This window comes from Penicillium argentinense, assembly GCF_028826775.1.
Source record: "Penicillium argentinense strain IBT 30761 chromosome Unknown utg000010l_segment0_segment0, whole genome shotgun sequence".
In the NCBI taxonomy this organism is placed as follows: domain Eukaryota; kingdom Fungi; phylum Ascomycota; class Eurotiomycetes; order Eurotiales; family Aspergillaceae; genus Penicillium; species Penicillium argentinense.
In genome coordinates this window covers 557,440-578,039 of record NW_026622669.1, presented here as the reverse complement: position 1 = coordinate 578,039, position 20,600 = coordinate 557,440, and the positions used below count along the sequence as shown (strand labels likewise).

At 51.5% G+C, this 20,600-nt stretch overlaps 9 protein-coding genes across 9 annotated transcripts; 4 read left to right on the top strand and 5 right to left on the bottom strand.

Moving 5' to 3' along the window:
* Positions 1-181: 181 nt before the first annotated feature.
* Positions 182-1,875, top strand: N7532_009919 (putative MFS multidrug transporter; the record flags this gene model as incomplete). Its single annotated transcript, XM_056622410.1, has 4 exons — positions 182-394; positions 459-953; positions 1,005-1,681; positions 1,731-1,875. The coding sequence occupies 4 exons, from the start codon at positions 182-184 to the stop codon at positions 1,873-1,875; spliced, it is 1,530 nt and encodes a 509-aa protein (XP_056469826.1).
* A 541-nt stretch (positions 1,876-2,416) lies between these two features.
* Positions 2,417-2,989, top strand: N7532_009918 (uncharacterized protein; the record flags this gene model as incomplete). Its single annotated transcript, XM_056622409.1, has 1 exon — positions 2,417-2,989. The coding sequence occupies one exon, from the start codon at positions 2,417-2,419 to the stop codon at positions 2,987-2,989; it is 573 nt and encodes a 190-aa protein (XP_056469825.1).
* A 462-nt stretch (positions 2,990-3,451) lies between these two features.
* On the bottom strand, positions 3,452-3,921 carry N7532_009917 (putative NADH-ubiquinone oxidoreductase 12 kda subunit; the record flags this gene model as incomplete). The annotated part of the gene is made up of 2 exons (XM_056622408.1): positions 3,452-3,546; positions 3,696-3,921. The coding sequence occupies 2 exons, from the start codon at positions 3,919-3,921 to the stop codon at positions 3,452-3,454; spliced, it is 321 nt and encodes a 106-aa protein (XP_056469824.1).
* Positions 3,922-4,438: 517 nt separating this feature from the next.
* On the bottom strand, positions 4,439-5,876 carry N7532_009916 (putative alpha-1,6-mannosyltransferase subunit; the record flags this gene model as incomplete). Its single annotated transcript, XM_056622407.1, has 2 exons — positions 4,439-5,388; positions 5,453-5,876. 2 exons carry the CDS (start codon positions 5,874-5,876, stop codon positions 4,439-4,441), a joined length of 1,374 nt encoding a protein of 457 aa, XP_056469823.1.
* A 650-nt stretch (positions 5,877-6,526) lies between these two features.
* On the bottom strand, positions 6,527-9,695 carry N7532_009915 (CAMK family serine/threonine-protein kinase; the record flags this gene model as incomplete). Its single annotated transcript, XM_056622406.1, has 3 exons — positions 6,527-8,288; positions 8,339-8,739; positions 8,802-9,695. The coding sequence occupies 3 exons, from the start codon at positions 9,693-9,695 to the stop codon at positions 6,527-6,529; spliced, it is 3,057 nt and encodes a 1,018-aa protein (XP_056469822.1).
* Positions 9,696-10,877: 1,182 nt separating this feature from the next.
* Positions 10,878-12,184, bottom strand: N7532_009914 (threonine aldolase GLY1; the record flags this gene model as incomplete). The annotated part of the gene is made up of 3 exons (XM_056622405.1): positions 10,878-10,990; positions 11,076-12,029; positions 12,085-12,184. The coding sequence occupies 3 exons, from the start codon at positions 12,182-12,184 to the stop codon at positions 10,878-10,880; spliced, it is 1,167 nt and encodes a 388-aa protein (XP_056469821.1).
* Positions 12,185-12,273: 89 nt separating this feature from the next.
* On the top strand, positions 12,274-14,462 carry N7532_009913 (uncharacterized protein; the record flags this gene model as incomplete). The annotated part of the gene is made up of 3 exons (XM_056622404.1): positions 12,274-12,356; positions 12,545-12,994; positions 13,073-14,462. The coding sequence occupies 3 exons, from the start codon at positions 12,274-12,276 to the stop codon at positions 14,460-14,462; spliced, it is 1,923 nt and encodes a 640-aa protein (XP_056469820.1).
* A 1,280-nt stretch (positions 14,463-15,742) lies between these two features.
* Positions 15,743-17,833, top strand: N7532_009912 (uncharacterized protein; the record flags this gene model as incomplete). The annotated part of the gene is made up of 4 exons (XM_056622403.1): positions 15,743-16,185; positions 16,319-16,353; positions 16,390-16,703; positions 16,757-17,833. The coding sequence occupies 4 exons, from the start codon at positions 15,743-15,745 to the stop codon at positions 17,831-17,833; spliced, it is 1,869 nt and encodes a 622-aa protein (XP_056469819.1).
* Positions 17,834-18,862: 1,029 nt separating this feature from the next.
* N7532_009911 (uncharacterized protein) lies at positions 18,863-19,321 on the bottom strand (the record flags this gene model as incomplete). Its single annotated transcript, XM_056622402.1, has 1 exon — positions 18,863-19,321. The coding sequence occupies one exon, from the start codon at positions 19,319-19,321 to the stop codon at positions 18,863-18,865; it is 459 nt and encodes a 152-aa protein (XP_056469818.1).
* Between the last annotated feature and the right edge of the window lie 1,279 nt (positions 19,322-20,600).

The following is a 20,600-nucleotide window of genomic DNA, read 5'->3' as shown; positions in this document are numbered from 1 at the left end:
GCCCGACCCCGGCATCTCCACGGCCACCCCAGCCCGATCCACTTGACTCACGGTCCCCATACCCCGGAAATGACCGAGCCCGACGGAGACCGTGGGGTTCCAGACCCCTTATGTGTCGTGTATCTCGCTGTTGCACGTCCTGCGGTTCCGTTCTAGATCCTCGCTGCTGTCGCTTTGCACCATGGCGTCGTCCGAGAAAGACCTTCGCGGGGGAGAACCCCACCAATTCGACTCTGACTATGTCGAAGAGAAGGATCTCGGGATCGCGCCTGATCCTGCCAGATTTCTCTCCGAGTCGCACAAGTCCTACCTGATCGAGCGCCATGGCACCCTCGATCTCGATCCCATTCCCAGTATGGACCATGCGGATCCATACAATTGGCCAACATGGAAGGTGAGAAACTGACATAGCGAGCACAAATGATGGACGAGAAGCAAAATTCTAAGGTGGGATGTAGAAAACTGCCAATTTGGGCCTCGTCGCCTTCCACGCATGCATGGGCACCTTCACGGCCGCTGCAATCATCTGCGCCTACGAAGACATCTCCCTGGATGTCGGCGTCTCTCTACAACGCGTCAGCTATTTGACTTCCCTGCAAATTGCCATCTTGGGTGGTGCTCCGTTGTTCTGGAAGCCCCTCTCGCATCGTTTCGGACGTCGTCCAATCTTCCTTCTGTCACTAATCCTGAGCTGCGTGTGCAACATTGGTTGCGCCAAGAGCCCGGACTATGCCTCCATGGCTGCGTGTCGTGCCTTGGTCGCATTCTTTATTTCTCCCGCCATGGCCATTGGTAGTGGTGTCGTTACCGAAACTTTTTTCCGACACGAACGAGCACGCTATATGGGTATTTGGACCGTGATGGTGACACTGGGCGTTCCAGTTGGACCATTTATCTTCGGCTTCGTTGCTCAACGCGTCGGATATCGTTGGATCTATTGGATTCTGGCCATTGTATGTGACTCGTATCTGAATCAGGCCACAGGTCGCTAACTGAACCAAAAGACAAATGCTGTGGAATTCATTCTCTATATCTTCTTTGGACCCGAAACTCGCTATATCGGTGCCGACGTTCAATCAGACTCGTCACCTTTCAAGCGAGAATATGTATCCATTCGACGAATCGACCCCACACCAATTAAGGTGTCCGAGTTCTACCACCCCTTGACCCTCTTCACCAACATCCCAGTTCTCCTAGCTGCCATCGCATATTCCATGGTATTCCTCTTCGCCTCGGTGTTGAACTCGGTGGAAGTGCCCCAGCTGCTCCAAAGCAAGTTCGAGCTCTCTGCCCAGGGCCTCGGTCTCCAATTCCTGGGTTTAATCATCGGTTCCCTTCTGGGCGAGCAATTGGGCGGTATAATGTCGGATATGTGGATGAATGCTCGAGCCAAGAATATTGGTCATAAGCCTGCACCAGAATACCGGCTGTGGCTAAGCTATATTGGCTTCCTGCTGGCGATCGCAGGTATGGTTGTTTTCTTGGTTTGTACCGAGCAGTCAAGACAGGGGGAGTGGTCTGTGAAGCCGGTTGTGGGAACTGGTATTGCTGCGTTTGGTAATCAGGTTGTGACTACTGTCTTGACTACCTACGCTGTGGATACTTATCCCCAGGACGCGGGTAGCGTGGGCGTGTTTATCAATTTCGTTCGGTCAACTTGGGGATTCATTGGGCCTTTCTGGTACGTGCTCTTGTGCGGCTGGAGATACTTGCTAACGTATGTAATTTAGGTTCACTTCCATGTTCGACAGCGTGGGTATCGCCGCCAGTTCGGGCATCGTTGCCGCTTTGATAATGGGCGCTAGCTTCTTCCCGACTGCCCTGCTACAATGGCAAGGAAAGAGATTATACAGCCATGATAATGATAAGCTGTGAATCGTTTTCCAAACAACGAAATATTATAGTCGTGAAGAATGAAGATATTGCGGCATATACCTCAGCTACTCGAGACCGTCGCATGGACCGGGCCTGTATAGCATGTCGATAATGAATACAAGAATACTCACGCTGTGACGAATACGAGGTTGATGTTTGACAATGATTGTGTACCCCGCGCCAAGCATTGCTTCCTTTCCATATTGAGTACTCTGTAATTCGGTCGAGAGGCTGTATGTAACCACGACTTGGATATCGGCGATTTCCGACACCAAAACTCAAGAACGATTGAGTCTACCTGATCCTAAGAACAAAAACCAAGGCGATCATAAGGACTCAATGGAATGAAAACTTCTCGCCCGAAAGAAAGCATAGTATTATTTTGAGCGTGCCAAGACTGGTCTAAAGTTGAGTCATCGTATTCAGATTGTGGCCAGTAGCCCAGTGTTAATCTATATCTACATGACTCCGCGGCAAATAGAAATTCAAAGACTCAAAGTGATACAAGCTGTTTTCAAATTGAACGCGCACCTTCGAAAACATGTCCCTGGCAGCAATGGAGCCCCGGCAATGGCAAAAGCCTGGCTTTCTCGTCTCCACAGATAAGAAGCTTCTTTCCATCCCATCAATCAACAGTGCATTCGGGCTCGACATCATCTACTGGACTCACCCTGTCCCAGAAGATGTGCTGAAAAATATCATTGACAACTCATTTTGCTTGGGCCTCTACGAGCTCGTCAGCAAACAAAATGTCACCAAAAACGCATCCATCACAGAGATAAGAGGATGCGATCTCAAGCAAATTGGATTCGCTCGCCTGGTCGGAGACGGTGTGACTTTCGCGTACTTCACCGATCTCTACGTCCTACCCGAATACCAGGGTCTTCAACTCGGAGGCTGGGTGATTGACTGTATTGGAGAAGTGTTGAATGACATGCCCTACCTGCGCTGGGCTATGTTAAGAACTTCGATGGAGATGAGCCAGATTGCTTATGAGAAGAGGCTTGGGATGGAAGTTCTTAGATCGGGTGATATCAAGGATGGACCTGTTATGATGGGGAGAAGGGGGAAAGCTTGGGGGTCCTTGACTTGTATTCTGGATCCATACACTTGACTTTTGGCTTGTGAATGGAAGGGGTTTGATGCTGGTTAAAGACTTGATACAGCTCTATGGCATGGGCTCTTTTACGGTGTTGACTGACCCAAGCGAAGCATGCAATTCGACACATAAAAATGCTGAATGCCTTACGCAACAAACAAATAATTTTCAAAAGATGAAATTGACCAGGCAATGATATCGTATATGTACAGTACAAGAGGGGACCGCATCCTCACACAGCGTCTCTTTTCTAGGTAAGGCAGAAGCGCTCTCGATGGGGTGCTTTTGGTCAATGGCAGCCGCTTCGAAACCAGATATATGACCGAGGCCATTCCGTAGATTCCACATAGAATTTTATTCAGAACGCCCAACCCACGGCAGAGTCGATTCACTTCCATGGCAACCAAGTATCCGATCCGATGTTCCAGTTCATCAATCCCAACCCGCTTCAATTCGAAAGTCGTTCGTTGCAGAGATTTAAGAGGACTTGGCGGTGTTTCCGTCGTAGGAGTTCTTCTCCTGGAAGAGGTAACCCTTGATCTTGCGCTCGCCGAGAAGCTCGAAGTATTTTTCTGTAAAGCATTAGCAACCCGCCCGGAGATAAGAACCTTGTAGCAGAGCCAATTCAGCACGAATCGAGGCCCAGAATAAAAACCTGAGCCCAATCACAGTGCTGACCGTGCAATGCCGCCACAAAGGCCAGCACAACGGAGAGAATTACCTCTCAAGACACCGCACTTCTCCAAATGGTTCACACCCTCGCGCGCGTAGCACTTGCCCAATTCCTCGCCAACAAGACGGGACATCATGCTGCGCACCCACTGCTCACGGATCACGGCGTCACGGGCATTGTGAACCGCGACGTTGTCCTCGAAGTCGACGCCCTCGTAGGTCGGGGGCACAGTGGGCTTCTTGGCCAGGAAAGCGGCGGATTCGGGGGTCGGCATTTTGCGTAATGGCCAGGTGTTGTTTCCGGAAGGGAGTAGACGAGGCGGAGAGGTTTAGAGGGTCGGCGGGCTTCCCTGCGCTTGACTTGGATGCGCTGGCTGTGGGGATTGAGAGTTCTGGCGATGCGGTCGAATCCGATGGGAGGTGGTTGGATTATCCGCGTGCTGATTGGATGACTGGCAGGCGGTGGGAAGGGACCCTTTAACACCACGTGATTTATATTGAAGATCACATGACCTTCATACAATTGAATGGCAGATATTTGGCAGATTGGAAAAGTGCCCCCGAGAAGAAAATAAAGTATGTTTTTGTGTCCCAGAATAAGTGGCCAAGCTACCGGAGCTACGTCTGCAATCCGCTGCAGTCCCATCCGAAATATAAAGCACTTGGCATCTGTACTGTACAAAAGATGCTCCTTGGAAATGTGTAGCGACGTGGAAACATGAACACATGAAAGGGGAGGGAAAAGGAAAAAGAGATACCAGGAGTAAAATCAAAGACGGAAGAGACTGTCGATCATGTATCTGATTGTGGACTGTTCCCGAACACCATTTCGTATATGGCAGAAAGTCCACCCGTGAGCTTTTCCCAGAAAGTGCGGTTAAGTCTCCTCGCGATGGCGCGATAGTAGACGACTTCGGCCCAGCAGTCACGACCGAATGCGCAGCCGGCCATATTGACAACGAAATCATTATCCTCTTCTTGGTAATGGACGTCTTGATTGTTCTCATCGCCGCAGGCTCCTAGAGGAAAAGAGTTGATGGTTCTCTGCGGAAGGAAGCCGATGCTGCTGCGTACCCAGGGTTGACTTTGATAGATCCATTCCAAAGCGCTCTGTTCGTTATGTTCCCAGGCCATATGCATCTGCTCGTACATGACAGGGTCCCACAAAGCGTCAAGGAGACGTTCTGTCCAGAGAGAGCGGCGCAAGAAGAAAGACCCCAGATTGAATCCAGCGCAGTCCTGCGTCAAAAGCATGTTAAGTGAGCCCGTCTTGCCATCGCCCTCAAGTGCACGGCCCACCTCATCCAGATAAAAGTCGGGCAGAGGATGGGTGACGTTGAGCGGGTTGTACGTGTTGATATCGCGGTAAACGAGGTCGTTCAGCTGGCTAAAGATATGACCCTGGAGGGAGGTATCCTGCTGCATGATCCAGGTGTTTAGATCCAGCCACCAGAACCACTCCGCCTTGGGATATTTGCGCATAGCCTCACGGATCACATCGCCTTTCTCCCAGCTCTCGCGCCACTCATGAGAGTATCGCTTCTGGGCGAGCATGTTGGCGACTTCCAGTTTATAACCCCAACGACCGACGTACTGTTCTTTATTCGCGATACTGTTGCGCTCAATCGCCCACTCCCGCGCGCCCTTAAGTTCCATAACGCCACCCTCGACATTTGAACCGAGAATGATAACGAATTTATGGGCTCCACTGAGAGGTGACCGTCTGTAGAGGTGAACCAAAGCTGTGAAAACAACAGAGTCAGCATGTGATCAGTTCCGCATATCATCTTCTGCATCGACACTTACGGCCCAAGAAAAGGAAGTATGCAAGGCCAGCTAGCAGCAAGCCAAGAACCAACCGTACCCGACTGCGTCGTAGTAAGATAACCAGCGCCCCACGCGCACCCCCAGCCAACGGGCGCCATCGTTCGCGCCCATAGAGATCCTTATCCACGTATCCATGCAGCGATTGGTGGCCGTGGAAACTCGGCAATCGCCCAGTGATCTTGTGCTTCTGTCGGGAGAAGAATCCGCTGTTGCGCGTCGAAAAGGAAGGGTATCCGCGCACTCCGTCACTCTTCGCTTTCGCTGCTGCCCAGGCGGCGCTGTTTGGAGCAAGGGTATTGGGCGCATACCCATGCGCGGGTGTCGAGGAGCCGCTGCCAGGCGTGAGGCCAGGGCTGGACCACCCTCCGCCCGGGTGGGGAGAGGGTGATCGCGACAAGGACATTGGTTCGGGATCTAGTGAATGAAATCGAGTATGGAGCTGCGAAGTTCGATCGCCGATGCGGAAGAGGAGAGAAGGACTCGAGGAGTCGGCGCTGATTTGAGGTCAGGATGACATGTGAACCGGATGTAAGGGCGTGCGACTGGGAGGTGGGATTAAATGATCTGCTGAAGTCTGCCACGGATTGAGCCGGGCGGAAAGCGCTCCGCGATTGCCAGGCGGCGGGGTGTTGGAAGGCGTTGGTGGGGAAAGTTGCTGGTGGTTGCGCCGGATGCGGAGATGCGGCGCGACAAGAGAAGGCGCCGTCGGGTTGACAGGCAGGAGCGATCGAGATGTTCTACAGCTCTGCGTGACGGCGCAATATAGTAAAAATACAACCAAGACCTGCTAGACGGAATACCGTTCGAATTTCCTCGATAATTTCTATGGGGTTTTTTGATCTGGTCGTGAATTGGTGACGTGACGGGAGATCGTCTGTCTCGCGATGCGCCATCAACGAAGTATACAATTGTACAGATCCACCGCATGCGGACAATGCCATTGTGGACTTCGCGAGATGGTCCTCTTCAGTGCGACATGAAACTGACACCATATGGTCCATTTGCACTATCGATCTATCTGCAGAGCGGAGAAACAACCCAAATTCGCATCTATTATTCGCCCTCCTTCGACTGGGCCTGCCGAACTGGCATCCGGTTCGTCGCCCCGTCCGACTTGCCCACTAGGGCTTGTCGCACCACAAACCCGGGCTCATCGGTCGGACGAGTCCGGACACTTTCACCATGATAGAACTCGCAGCGCAGATCAAGGAATTGTCCATTATGCTTGTAGATCGTGATCACATCGCCCGTGTACAACTTGCCGAACTGCAAGCCATCTGGGCCGCTTTTGCGTAGTTCGACGCCATTCACCCAGATGCATTTGCGAGTTTTGGTGGATAGAACGGCCATAACGCCGGGGACTTGCATCCAGTCCTGACCCTCGGCAATCATGCATTCGATTTTAGGCGCCCAGAAGGTGAGCTCCAGGGCGTATGCAGGAATACGCACGTCCATCCGGTCCTCGTGACGGACTGTCGCATTAGGTCCACGGCCCCACGATGTGAGGCGGTTCTCAAGACGGATGTTCAGGTCGAAGATGGAGCCGGGAAGACTCTTGATCCTACCGAGGATCTTGGGCGGTTTGGTAAACTCGCTGCTAGGCGTATCAGGTCGGTGGACGATGGGCTCGGACGGCTCTTGAGCCGCACGCAGTTGTTCATCAAGCTGCGCATCCAAGATCGCCTGGCCAGTTTGGGCATCGAGCGTGGTTGCGAACTCAGCGTTGTAGAATGCACCGGCAGGTTGTCCCGTTTGTCGCGTAGACTCAGGCCGGCTGGAGGGTGCACTATTGCTGCTTGAACACTCACTTGCTGTCTCGGGGAGATCCAGGTCGAGGCGACGAGACGGCTTCGGGGGTTTGGGAGTGGTATCAGCATTATCGGAACTGGCGGGCGCATGTCCTTCGCGCGGTGTGCTACTTGCCAGTGGATTCGTGGGTTCCTTGGGCTCGCCAGGGGTGGTCTGCCGCGTCGATGTTTCAGTAACGGGGCCCGCCGGGGGAGGGAGGAAAGGATGCGAGGAATTCATGTTCAGTCGTCCAACGAGGTTCTCCGCGCCCATCAGGCTGGGGGCAGTGCCGCCAAAGGGGTGTTCCGGGAGAGAAATGATCGAGTAGACGCTGTGTTCATCGCTCACCGACTCACCAGATGAAGCAAAGCCCTCGACCTCAAGGTGATCTCCGGCCCAAGACTGGCCGGGCTGACCGAGTGCGTAGGAACTGCGCAGTGCTGACGAGGTGACTTCACCAAAGAGACGTCTTGCATGGTTTTCTGCAACGACTTGACCGTCCTGGAAGCTTTCGATGTTGGGCAGCGAGGGGTAGCGTATGTCGGCGGGGATTGACTCGATGCGAGGCCTTTTTGCCAGCGCTTCGCTGCTGCTTGACTCATCACCATCGGCGTTGTGAGTGTACGTCCGGTCATCCGTGATAGACAGTTGCGACGCATCCAGCTCCTCATCCTCGCCAATGACCGAGAGACCTTCGCGAACTTCAGCCAGAATGTCATCATCCTCGTACTCATCCACATCCGACACCTCAGAGATCCACGGATGCTGGAAGCATTCTCTCTCCGAGGGTCTAGCATATGGATCGCGGTGGAGTAGCTTAGAAACAAAATCGATTCCGGATTCCGAAACGCCCTCTCTCCGCAAGATGTCGTAATCGGCCTCAGACTCCATGATACATCGAAGCATTTGCTGGCCGCGATCTTCGGCGCGACCAGTGTAGGGCGGCACCCCGCACAAGATATGATACAAGACTGCACCCAGTGACCACATATCAACAGATTGGCTGTAAGGAGATGTTTTGGGGGGTCTAAAAATTAGTGAGGTATTCTACGCATGGGATGAGCGAATGGTACTTACGGGTCTCCGACACGCCGTCTCTTGCGAGCATCTCCTCGTCGGTATGTCTCATAGTCAGGGTAAACCTCGGGCGCGCAGTACAGCAAGGTGCCGCAGAAGGTTTTGAGGAACGTCTCTTCCTGCGTGACCTTGGACAAACCGAAATCGGACAGCTTGACTCGAAGGGGATCCAGAGAGGAAATCAGAATGTTGTCCGGTTTTATATCACGGTGAGTGATACGACGCTTATGAAGATAATGCAATGCCCGCAAAATCTGCCGCGCGATCGTCCTCACCATGCTCTCGCGAATTTTCCCATGAGTTGACAGATATGTGGACAATTCGCCACCAGGGACGTATTCCATAATGATGTAGATCCATCGGTCATGTTCATGATGGTCGATGTATTGAACGATGTTGGGCTAGAAAGACAGAGGGATTAGTATATAAGTGTCATTGCACCAATGACGACAAAAAAACCTACATGTTTGAGATCTCGCATGATCTTCATCTCGTTGTCGACTTTCTGGTCCAAAATACCGTTCTTCATGAAACGACGCTTGTCAAGCTCCTTCGCAGCATAGATTGCACCATGTTGCTTGGTTGCAAGTTTGTAGACTGTGGCAAAAGCGCCCTTTCCAATCTGTCCCGTCACATTGTACACTGAACCACCCGTCCAATGCATGCCATATGTGTTTGCGACCGACCAAGACAAGACGGGCTGGTTCGAGGATTGTTGAGTCTTGTTTTGTGCAGCGCCGGTAACTGCACGTTGGATACGCTCGAAGTAATGAAGCACATTTTGCGTGTACTGCATTGCGAAGCCTTCGCGCGAGGGCATTCGCACAACGAACCGCACCTCGTCTGAGCCTTGATTCCCAGTGACAACTTGGATGACCGAGCCGTTCGTAAGCATGCGGCTGTTCTCCTTCTGAGTTTTGCGAAGGCGGCAGTTGTCCACGATGGTACCGTTGGTTGATGTGTCTTGAAGCATGATGATACCATCTCCGGTCAGGTAGATGCGGAAATGATTATTAGAAACCCGTTTAGCTTCATCATCGCCCGCTAGCAAGATATCACAGCGAGCTTTATTTCTTCCGAAACAGAATCCCGAGCCGAGGTCATGGACGTTCGAGGACAGTCTCAGCGCCACATCCAGAGCCGCCGTTTCCGATGTCTCATAATCCAAGACATCTCTCTGGAGAATGTGTTGACTTCCATGTATTGCAGTTGCGGCCACTGCATCATGCGCGGCATGAGAGTTCGGGTGCAGAATACAAATGATGTCTGCAAGATCCTGTTCGTGGAGGCCTGAGTTGTTCAATCCCATTCGGCGAGGGTCAGCACATGGCTGAGTCGACTCTTGCGTGGCTTCCATGATGCAGTGTCGAAGATAGAAGTAGATAGAAATTGATGCAGCACGCTAAAAACGGAGGAGGCAGTGGGGAATAGGCAAAACTACAGATGGCGGACGTCGTGGGTAAATGAGGTGGAGATTTGCAGGAAAATGGCATGAAAAGGGTTATGAATACACGGCACGGCCTGAGACGGCCTGTGAGTAAATCCTGGACGACGCAACTCCGGGGACCAGGGGGTTTATGTACCTTGCGGCGGGTGCCAGGACGGGTCGGAGAAACTGTCACGAGAGCGTTCACCGGGGTGAACTGTCACGACAAAGGAAATGAGGCAGAGGAATGGAAAGGTGTATGTTGCAGATGGCAAGACGTATGTGTCAAACAGATATTCAATATTGCAAGAGTGTCCGAAAACCCTGGCGAGGGTGGATGGATGATGCTGGGGTAGGGCAGGTGAGCCACGATTGAAAGTGAGCGTTCGCGGCAGTCTTTCCAGGGTCGGTCAACAATGCAGAAGAGTGACTGGTTCTGCAGTTATCCTGAATGACCCCGTGGCACCTCGAGATGCCAAAGCAGAATCGCGAGGGTCTCACAGAGGTCGCCTGGAGGTAGGCGTACCGGTTGTCGGTGTCGGCTGAACGACCGCGTATGTGCTTAGTGAGAGTATGTATGGCTGAGCCGATTCATTGAATACGACCGATTTCTTGTTTGTTTCGCTCGATTATCAGGGTATCGGCGGACGCGGACAAGTATCTCTGCAAAAGAACACGGCCACAGGTTAGCTTTGGAGCTTTTGTAGGTGCTGGATCGCACCGTTTGTTTTGACGAGACTTGATCTTGAACGAGGCAAGAATCAGCTGGACAGGACTTACACAGCCCACCAACCTGTTTCCAGGGTCGGTTCTGGCGCAGCAATGGACCTGGAAGGGGGCCGGGACAGATCCTGCGAGGTCGTCGTCCGAGAAACAAAAAAGCGAGCCGCAACGAACGTCTAGGCGCTAAGGCTTTCAGGCAGCGATTCGGTGCCTGAGATGACTAAGATTTTGGGAGATGATTGGATGGTTCGGGCGCGGGAGGGGGGTCACCCATGGGTCTAGGCAGCTGCGATCGGAGCTTATTTGGAGCAAAATGCTCTATACCTAGTAGGTATACAACTGTAGTATATACAAGATTCCTCCGTGACTATCTATACGATCCCACTGTCTTTAAGGCTTGCTACTTCCGTAGGGCCGGCTTTGGTCATTGCTCCGTTGGAAGTCTCCCTTCATCGCTATGTCGAACACCTCACCCAGGCGTGTGATCGCCTCGTCTGACACCTCTGTGATTCGTCAGCAAAAGTTGAGCCATTTCCAGCCCGCACAAACAAAGAGGATACTCAGACTAGAATGCTAGTTAGTACTTACGGTAGTGGACGACTACTCGTCCGCCGAGCAATCTCAATCCTTTATCCTGTCCAATTACAGCCAGATCATTAGGCCCTACACCAGACGCCTCCAGATTCAGCCAGACCATGTTGGTGTGCACGGGATATTGCAGCTTCCCCCCTCGACCAGTCCACATCTGAGCTACTTGCTTAGCTTTGGCGTGAGTCGCAGGTAATAGGCCGGTCTTGCCGTTCGGATCCTTGCCAAAGGTTTCGTCGAGGGCAACCCGGGCAGCCGCAGCATATATGCCCGTCTGGCGGGCACCACCTCCAATGGACTTACGGAACCAGCGGGCCTTTTTGATGAATACTTGAGATCCCACAATAATGCTTCCCATTGGCGCACCAAGGCCCTTGGAGAAACACAAACTTACGCTGTCAAATAGACTAGTATACTCCTCGAGGCTTCCTGCACCAGACACGACTGCTTCCCAAAGTCGCGCACCATCCAAGTGTACCTTGATATCGTTTGCGTGTGCCCACTCGACTATACGGCGGGATTCGGTCAAAGGCATGATCATACCATCGAGGGTGTTTTCCAAGCTAATAAGCTTGGTCGGGCAGTAGTGAATGTTGTCGTCGAGGACTGCATGCTTCTGGATGTCTTCTAGGGTGAGATGGATACCGTTCTTCGGTACCACGGTTTGTACCGTAGCTCCAGTCCAGGCACTAACGCCACCGGCCTCATAGCAGATGATGTGGGATCGATGGTCACACAGAACAGAATGCGGAGGCTGCGTCAGATGAGTTCGAATAGCCACCTGGTTGCCCATTGTCCCTGAGAGGACTAGGAGTCCATCCTCATGCTTTGTCCGCTGCGCCACGTAGCTTTGTAGTTCGTTGGTGGTAGGGTCCTCGTTGAACACGTCGTCCAGCAATGTCGTCTGGCAAATGGCATCGAGCATGGATGGCGTGGGCTTGGTCATGGTATCACCTAGAGCGTAAAAAGTAAGTCCAGGCACAGTAACAAACCTCGTCCAGTGCCATACTTCGTAGATCAAACTCCGCTGCGCCTGCGCCCTGCCAGGTGTTCGCGCGGCCAGAAGCCGGGGCTTGCGGGGAAATCGTAGACAATTGAGCAGTAGCCATGGCGGGGCGAGATCGAAGAAATCCGTGAAGAGACAAAGAAGAAGAAATTCCCGGTCGAGTAGCCGCAAAAGGGCGACAAAACCAGCTTAATGAGCGACTCATGGAGGCCTGTGCTCGTCTTATCGCTGCGGAAACTCGGCGCGAAGGCGCGGGGACCAGATGTAGAAGTCACGTGCGTAAATTGCGGGGAACCACTGCAAATGAAAGAATTGGACTTATTGTGGTATCAGTCCCAAAACGAACAGTAGCTATGACAAGACTATAGATGTATCACTGTTTGCAATACAAGGCTGAAAAAGACATGGAATAATTTCATACCAGCCCGTCCACGTTAAAATATTCGCGTTACCCATCCTCTAGCCCTGGCGCTTCTCAAACTGATGAGGTAACCGCGCACCCGTTCCTTGACGATATCCTAATCGGGCTAGCGTACCGGATGGCCTGGACCGCTGAGTCATCAATTGGATGCGTGGGCTTGAAGCCGCAATTTCGCATTCTTCGAGTCTCCTGTGTCGCATCAACCATGGATTTCGCCAGTCTTACGCGCCCGTCAGTCATCTGCCACTGCCGACGTTGCTTCAGCTCGTTGGCTGTCTTGGAAAATGAATGGGCTGAGGTTTCCAGTTTCTATGCCACGGCAACGGCATGGCTGAGCGTCGACTCTGACCGTATCTCAGTGTCCTCGCAACGCAAGAGGATCCCTGAGACGTCCGACGCGAGTCTGATCAGGGGTCGCATCGCACAGGAGGCATGTTGCAGAATGTGTCCTACCTCATCAAAGCTGGGTGTACTGGTGGAAATGGATAATGGGTATGTTATCTGGCATGTGTTCAATCGGCTTACTTCTTGGATTACCGCGACTGTTCTCTTTGCTTACGCTTTTTGAAGTCCGATCTTCATTTGGAAAATGTCCAAAGTTGCCTTTAGGGAAGTCGTGTCGATGCGTCCCACCGAGCCCGTCTTTAAACAGGGGGCAATCGAGAAATTAATCAACCCGCCGCCGAAAGAGCCCCTGCGCAGTGCCCGTAGCTCGATCCATGATGATGCCCTTGTTCCTGCTGGCGCAACCGATTTTCGCTCCATGGAACCTATGATGCAGCAACACATGCAACATCAGGGACGAAGTATCGATCAAATCTCGAGCTCAGTGAACAACCTGCAGGACACCATGTCAGACCTCAAACACTCGTTCACAGCTCTTCGAATCGAACTGAGTGGCCCAAACCGGTATGTGGGGGAAACCGGGGCCACAAACGGAACGAATTTCGACATGATCGCGACCGTATTGAAAGAGTTGAAGATCAAGTCGGACGAGATCGAAAAACTCAAGCTGGAGATCGAGGCGTTGAAACTGAAGGCCCGCTTGGCCGAAGAATCAAAACCACACACACCGGACTATATGTTTGGCTTGGAAGGAGCGCTGCCGCAAGTGCAAAGTCCCGATTTATTACAAGCCGGGCGGAAACGTGGCTGGGACGATACGTTTTCCGGTCGAAACACCTTGACTGTCGCGGATTCGTTCGACGAAGAAGACATGGGGGATGATATATCGATTACTGGGGAATACGCCGTCAATGGGCATCATATCCCTCTGAGAGAATTAGCACAGGACAGGTCGACTCCGCGGCAACAAGATCCTTATGCCCCACCCAACGACCGAGAATGGAGGCCGAGTAATCCTGAGCAGAGCCCGGCGAAGCGGCAACGTCTCACTCAGCTGCGAAAGGAGGGAAATCAAAACCCTGAGCGGAGAGGTCCCGGCCGGCCCAGAAAGTCGACCGATGGTACAGTTCCGACCTCACAGAAACCTCAGCGCAACGGAGAGTCCCAAGCGTCAGGGTCAAATCCAAACTCTGCTCCACGCCCGCGTGGAAGGCCGCGTCGCAGTGTTCTCCCGGGATCTGATCAAACAACTGAACCAGATTCTCAAGACATGCAAAAGATGCAAGAGATGAACCGGTCCGAACAAAGCCCCGTCAAAGGCACTGCCGCCGCCACCACCTCCTCTACTGGCGATGCCAGTTCAACGCTGCCAGCCGGGATTGACGTTCCTGCTCAGCTCAAAATTTCAAGTCAGAACGGAAAACCCACTCGAAGCGAAGTGCCCACTCGGCCCGAAATCCAAAAAAGGGCAGATGGGGGCGGTCCGAAAGGAATGAAGGGAGATCAAAATGACACATCCGCAAGGCTAAAACGTAGGGCCAGTATTGCGGCGCGGGACGCTATGGTTCGCAATGAGATGTGGCGCGAGGAAGCGATGGAAACGGAGCAAGCATGATGAGATTAGCAGATGCAGCGTTGACCGCACGTATGTGAATCCTGGTGTTTGGATGTGTAAGATAAACGAATTTAGTGGAAATGGCTTGCGACGGAGCCGGTGTTATTCTTGTGGTGTGCTATAGAATTTTGCAATCCAACTGAGTCTCCCCGAGAGATTCAAGTCACGAGGAATTCTTGAAACCATGTTTTGATTTGAGGTTTACTACCTAGGTCACTATGTAGCGGATGTCCTCTGGTGCGTGGGGGCTTACCTCTCGGAATTCGAGTCATACCACCTAGTCTACGTTGATGAGTCTGGATGTGACAAACGGATCGGGTTCAGACGAACAGGCTGGTCACCTCTCGCTGTAGCCCCCCTACAAGTGTCACAGTTCCATCGTGATGACCGGTATCAAGTATTACCACCTGCCTATGCCCAAGATGGCATTCTGCTTTCTCGCGTCTTTCGCGGCTCAACGAATGCCACTGTGTTCGAAGATTTCATCGATCAGCTTCTTAGGCACTGCGGAAGATGGCCGGAGCCGAAGTCCGTCCTGGTCATGGATAACGCATCGTTTCACCACTCTGAACGTATTGCACAGATGTGTGCTGACGCTGGAGTTAATTTGGTTTATCTCCCTCCCTATTCGCCAGACCTCAACCCAATTGAAGAGTCCTTCGCCGAGCTTAAGGGTTTCATTAGGCGCAATTGGAAGTACTATGAAGAAGATCCAGACCAAGGATTTGGCGGCTTTCTTGGCTGGTGTGTTAATAAGGTCGGAGCAAGAGAGGAGAGTGCTAGAGGTCACTTTCGGCACGCCGGGGTGACCATTGAAGCTTGGGATACCTGACGTTCGGGATTCTACCACAATTTGGCTTTGAAGTTTTCACCTGAAACACGCTACGTCTGATAGATTGTCTCACTTGGCACCAATTGCAAATGTCTTCGTGGCGCCTAATAAATATATGACTGCCAACACTAGATCAGGGCGATGCATGCGTAAAAGCGGCAAGTATAACAAAGCAACTCAAGCTTCTGGGCTCGAGACCTAATAAGCAGAACGACTGGGGTACTGGGCGCTAAAATGGTTCTCTTAATAGGCTGAGGGCACCCCACCCCGATGAAGCTCGGTGCTATTTTAGAGGCGCATTTGGGGCTGACAGCAAGGCGGAGCGCACGATCTCATTCTCACCCGTCGGCGCAAATTCTCAACCTCGAATGTTTTTACAAGCTCTGCGAAGCAACAAAGCTCGCTCTCATCTCCACCTCTCGATATCAACCTTTCACTCATCGACATCATGGCTGAACTGGTAGGGGTCGTGTCTAGCGCCATTACATTTGCGACCCTTGCAGTCCAAGTCGGCAAGTCTGTTCAGACACTTACAGGCTACTGGGATTCGATGCGCGATGCACCAGATGATCTCAGATCGCTACTAAGAGAAGTCGAGATCCTCGGCCTCATAATGGCTGACGTTGACGGCGACTCATCACGAAGATCTGGGTCGCTAGACCTGATAGAGAGCCAGCATGTTTCACAAAGTTTGCGATACTGTAAAGTCGCTGCGGATGACTTGGAGGCACTTTGCAAGGACTTATTGCAACACGTTGGCTCATCCAGCGGACTGCGCAGGTCCTACCAAGCCGCAAAATTGGCGATACGCGAAAGGAAGATTGAGAAGCACGCTTCAAAGCTCCATAACGTGGTTCGGCTACTTATGTTATCCCAGCAGTGTTATACCAGGTACGTCTTCGTATTAGATGACTGAGATGGCTTTGTGCTGATAAAACTAGAGCGCTCATACAGGCTCAACCGAATTTCATCGCTGAGGAGATAAGAAATCTGGGGATAGTCTCCTCACACACAGCTGTTGCAGAACCTGTTTCAGCGCCTCATTGTGGGTCCATCTTGGTGATTTTCTTCCTTGAAACTAATCACTGTTCCAAGACAAGAACCTGGCTCCAACCGGGACATTGGTGGGGAGCTCAAAATTGGAACAAGAAGGGGTTAACCATCGCAAAAGCCGTCTTTGGCTTCTCCGCGGCCCCTACTGGATGACATCTCGAGTATTGGAAATATCTGGCATAAAAACTCCCTTCGGATGGGATTGGAGTCTTCGAACATACAATGGGGTTCGCTGGAGTAGTGAACTTGATTATTATTTCAAGCAAGGAACTGTAAAAGATTTCCAGGACCTCTTTGCCTCAGGACAACTCTCGCCACTCTTCCGCTCACAGGGTAACGGACGGAGTCTACTTCATGTAAGTGCTATATTCGTTTAATCGCGTCTTGGCTTTTCGTACTGACTTGTCAGTATGTGATCTGCGTTGATAGAAATGAACATGTGGTTGAGTTCCTCCTGGACCAAGGAGTGGACCCATCTATCGAAGGTGGATTTTCCACGTTGAAGACACCTCTTCGCCTCCTCTTAGAGAATGGGAGACATGCGGCATCTAATAAAGACTACCCGCTTTTACCATTCCTACGCCCCTTACTTCGACATTCACGCGACCTCATATATGGAAATGCCCAAGACGCAGTCGAAGGAATATTATCCGAGTTTCATGGCACCTCTGAAGAATTCATATTTTTGCAGCAACACTGTTGTCCCATGCTTTATCAAATGCCACGGTGGGTGCGGATATCGGTGGCATCGAAGATCATCTTTGATGCTGAATATTCCTACTATGCTGAAGAATCAAACAATACCCCCGACTTGGTTAAAACGGTCCTCGGTAAAGACACCTCAGAAGCCCAAGACTTCCAGACAAAGTGTACTTTACCGTTGACCTCAAAAGAAACGACCTTGATGCATTGTGTCGCGCAAAAGCAAGGAAACAGTCGGGCCTTCCTACAAATGTCTTGCCGAAGAAATCTGGACATCTGCAATGGATACCAAAGATTCTCTCGGCCTGCCAGAACCCACTGTCACGCAAGATGGCAAGCTATTTGCGAGTCGTGGAATACTTTGTTTTTCGACTTCCTGCGGGTTGGTGTGGATGTTCATCAAATAGTCGATGGCAAAACTCTATTTATCGCATTTTTGGAGGGGTATCTGGCTTCCCAGGTATCCCTCCCAGAGTTTAACCAAGTTCTGTGGCTTGACCAGGAAGAGTTCCATGTGGGTATTCGGACCTGGCTGAAAGGTATGAAAGCCGCTGGCCAGGATTTGAAAGCTCTGGGAGCAAAGGAGAGACGCATTTGGAAAAGCGGAAATGTTCAAAGGGACTTCAATGAGGGGTTACACCGGTTGACTGGCATAGCTTATGGTCCAAACCCGGAAGACTGGTATGTATGGCTATCTGAACCATCTGATGCTTTTGTAGGGGATTTTTGGGCTTTAGTCGCGCGACCAGCTAAGACAATGCCTGGGGACTGGCCAGGCGAGTAGCTTTCAAGGATCATACTCGAGCGAGGAATTTGGCTTGCAGTTGGATAAATTGAAGAAAATCGATCACCTTGTACATTAAAATAGAGAGCCCCACTTCATCTAGCACGAGGAATGTGTCAGATCGCAAGCAATAAAACGCCAAGCCGAACCAAACGCCAAAACTATCCTTTCTATATCGCCTCAAGAACCGGCATCGCTTTCTTCACGTTTTCAACCCATTCACGAATATTCTCTACGAAACTTCGATCAATTCCGGGTTTGATGCCCTTCCCGACGAAGAATTGTGGGTTTTGGTCCTGGTAGATGTGCTCAAGGTCAAAGCCGTCTGACAACGCTACATCGCACGCTTGCCGGAATGCAGCCTTAAGAGTGTCATCCTCTACACTTGAGGCAAGCCACTCACCGTATTCTTTGACGGCTACGTCTCTGTACCCTGGGATATTCAGTGGGCCCATAGTTTTCGGATTAGCCGAACCATCAGACCGCTTAGGAGCTGTTATGTCCAGACCAGTGGGGTGAGACGGAAGACTTTTCTTTCTCTTGCCTCTGCTGCTCGTCCATGTATATATCATCCCGGATCTCATCAGGAACATCTTTGTGCGTCCCCAGAACGCCGCCTTTCTCGGCGTAGGTGACGAGTCACTTAAGGTATGTGTGCAGAGTCGGTAATGCTTTCTCCCCACGGGATCCAACCAACAGTAAGGGCCTAGGTGGCATGCGGCTGAATCACATTTCATCAAGTCGTAAACGCGGCGCCAAATTGCTTGCTGGCCACATGCATTCTCTTCAGCATCTAGCTGTGCATCTCGATCTTCGAGCATCCTCTTTGTGACAGAATATTTCCCTCTCTTTTCCCCCTTCCGTCCAGCAGATAGAGTATTGCAATCCTCTACATAGTTGAAACACACCGTCAGTGTGAGTCTCTTGCCACGACAAAAGTGACTCGACCACATCCGGAGTTGTTTTTCGATCGGTGTCCAGACAATGTCGGTCTTGTTAAAGCGCTTAGTCAAATCATGCTGGGACCGATCATTGACTGACATGATAATCGCCGTCGTCGATCCTGACCCTCTTGTTGCGGGAGAGTTTCTCTCGTACGACAGTCTGTAGCTTCTGTTCCAGGAATAACGGCCAGTAGGCGCTTGGGGCCAAGACCAAGTCTTCTTCTGTGTCCTTCACCACGGCCTCCTTGTTGAGGGCGACCCGCCACTTTATGAAGTAGTGGATGCAGCTTGGTGGAGATTCGTCGTATGTCTTGCCTTCTTCCCATTCGGGTTCCTGGAGCAATGGTAGAGTATCCTGTCGACATCGACGTGCGGGGCTGGGTTCATTGTCGAGCAGTATAGATGGGGAAGGACTACAAGCAGATCGCGTAGCATAAGGGCTTCGGAAGTATCCAGGGGTAGGCGCATATTGTGAATCCTGCTCCCGTGGTTCAAGCTCCTGGGGCTGAGAGATGTAGTCAGCGTGATATGGGCTGCTGCTCATATCTACACACGATCGGATGTCTGGACACCGCGTCAGCTTACATTGGCGGTTCCGACTTTAATGAGGCACCATGAGCGAATAGAAACGGGAGGAGTGAGCAGTATCCATGGGGCAACACAAACAAGAACCTTATTGCCCTACCAGAGTTAACTCTCTACGGCAGCGATACAGCTTTCGTCATGTAAAAGGTAAATGAAGAGAAGACGGAGGCTGCAGTGGAAATGAAAGAAAGGCGAATGATGGGCAGAATCAAGCCAGATCGCCAGATCTCCCTCCCCCACCTTCGAGAAGTTCACCTAGAACCTTCTATGTGGTTTTTCCAGTATTTTACAGTGACTCATTGCACGTTGAAACCAAATACATTCTGAGACGTGATACGGCTAAAGCAGGGGTTGTTTACAGAGTAACCAAAGATGACCTAGCGTGGTTTCCGGTACGAGCCGAGAAACCTGGTTACCTATGTGTGCCAGAAGGGGAATCTGTTTTCGACTCTCACTGTACATATTTCACGTCAATACTGGCACCATGTTTGATCAAGTTGTTCTAGTTCTGTATATATCTAAGCGAAGCCATGACGGGGGTGCGGAAGCATCAATCTCCATAATTTTGCACCCACAATTTTCCATGGGTCTGTCTATCTCAAAGAACGTTCCTCGCTTTTGTGGTCCCTGTGACGGATGAACCTGGGAATAGCTTCATCTCGTGGAAGGGGGCCTGAGGCATAATTTTGGGTCGTTTGCACTACGCGTTTGCTGGTGCGCGTTTGCTGGGTACTTAAGCCCTCTTTTCTGGCGGACTTTCTTTTTTCTCCTTCCTTCTTCATCTTCGAAATTCTCGTCTGTAGGCACCGAATGAATCTGTTTCTTTCGAACGGCCCGACACAGTCCCTAGGAAAGCTTAGAGGATCTCATAACAATGCCCAAGCCACCAAGGAGGGCAGAAATTCCAGTGAAGACAATCAAAGGTCCATAACCAGTCCCATAAGCCTTCGTAGCCACGCCCTTCCAGGCATTATTCTTCAGCAGCGCCTCACTGAGCGGCCCACTGACTACATTCCCGATCCCCCGACCAGTCGACAAGAATCCGAAAACAATACTTGGATCGACATACATACTCTTCTTCCGCACTTCATGAACGATAGCCGGCCAGGTCGACGTGAAGCATCCAGCGAAAAGACCATAGAAAATGCAAAAGACGTATAGCGGCGCCAAGGTGTCGGCAAAACCCCAGATCAAGAACACGGCAATCGTGCTTCCGACCGTCGAGCTTAGGATGCATG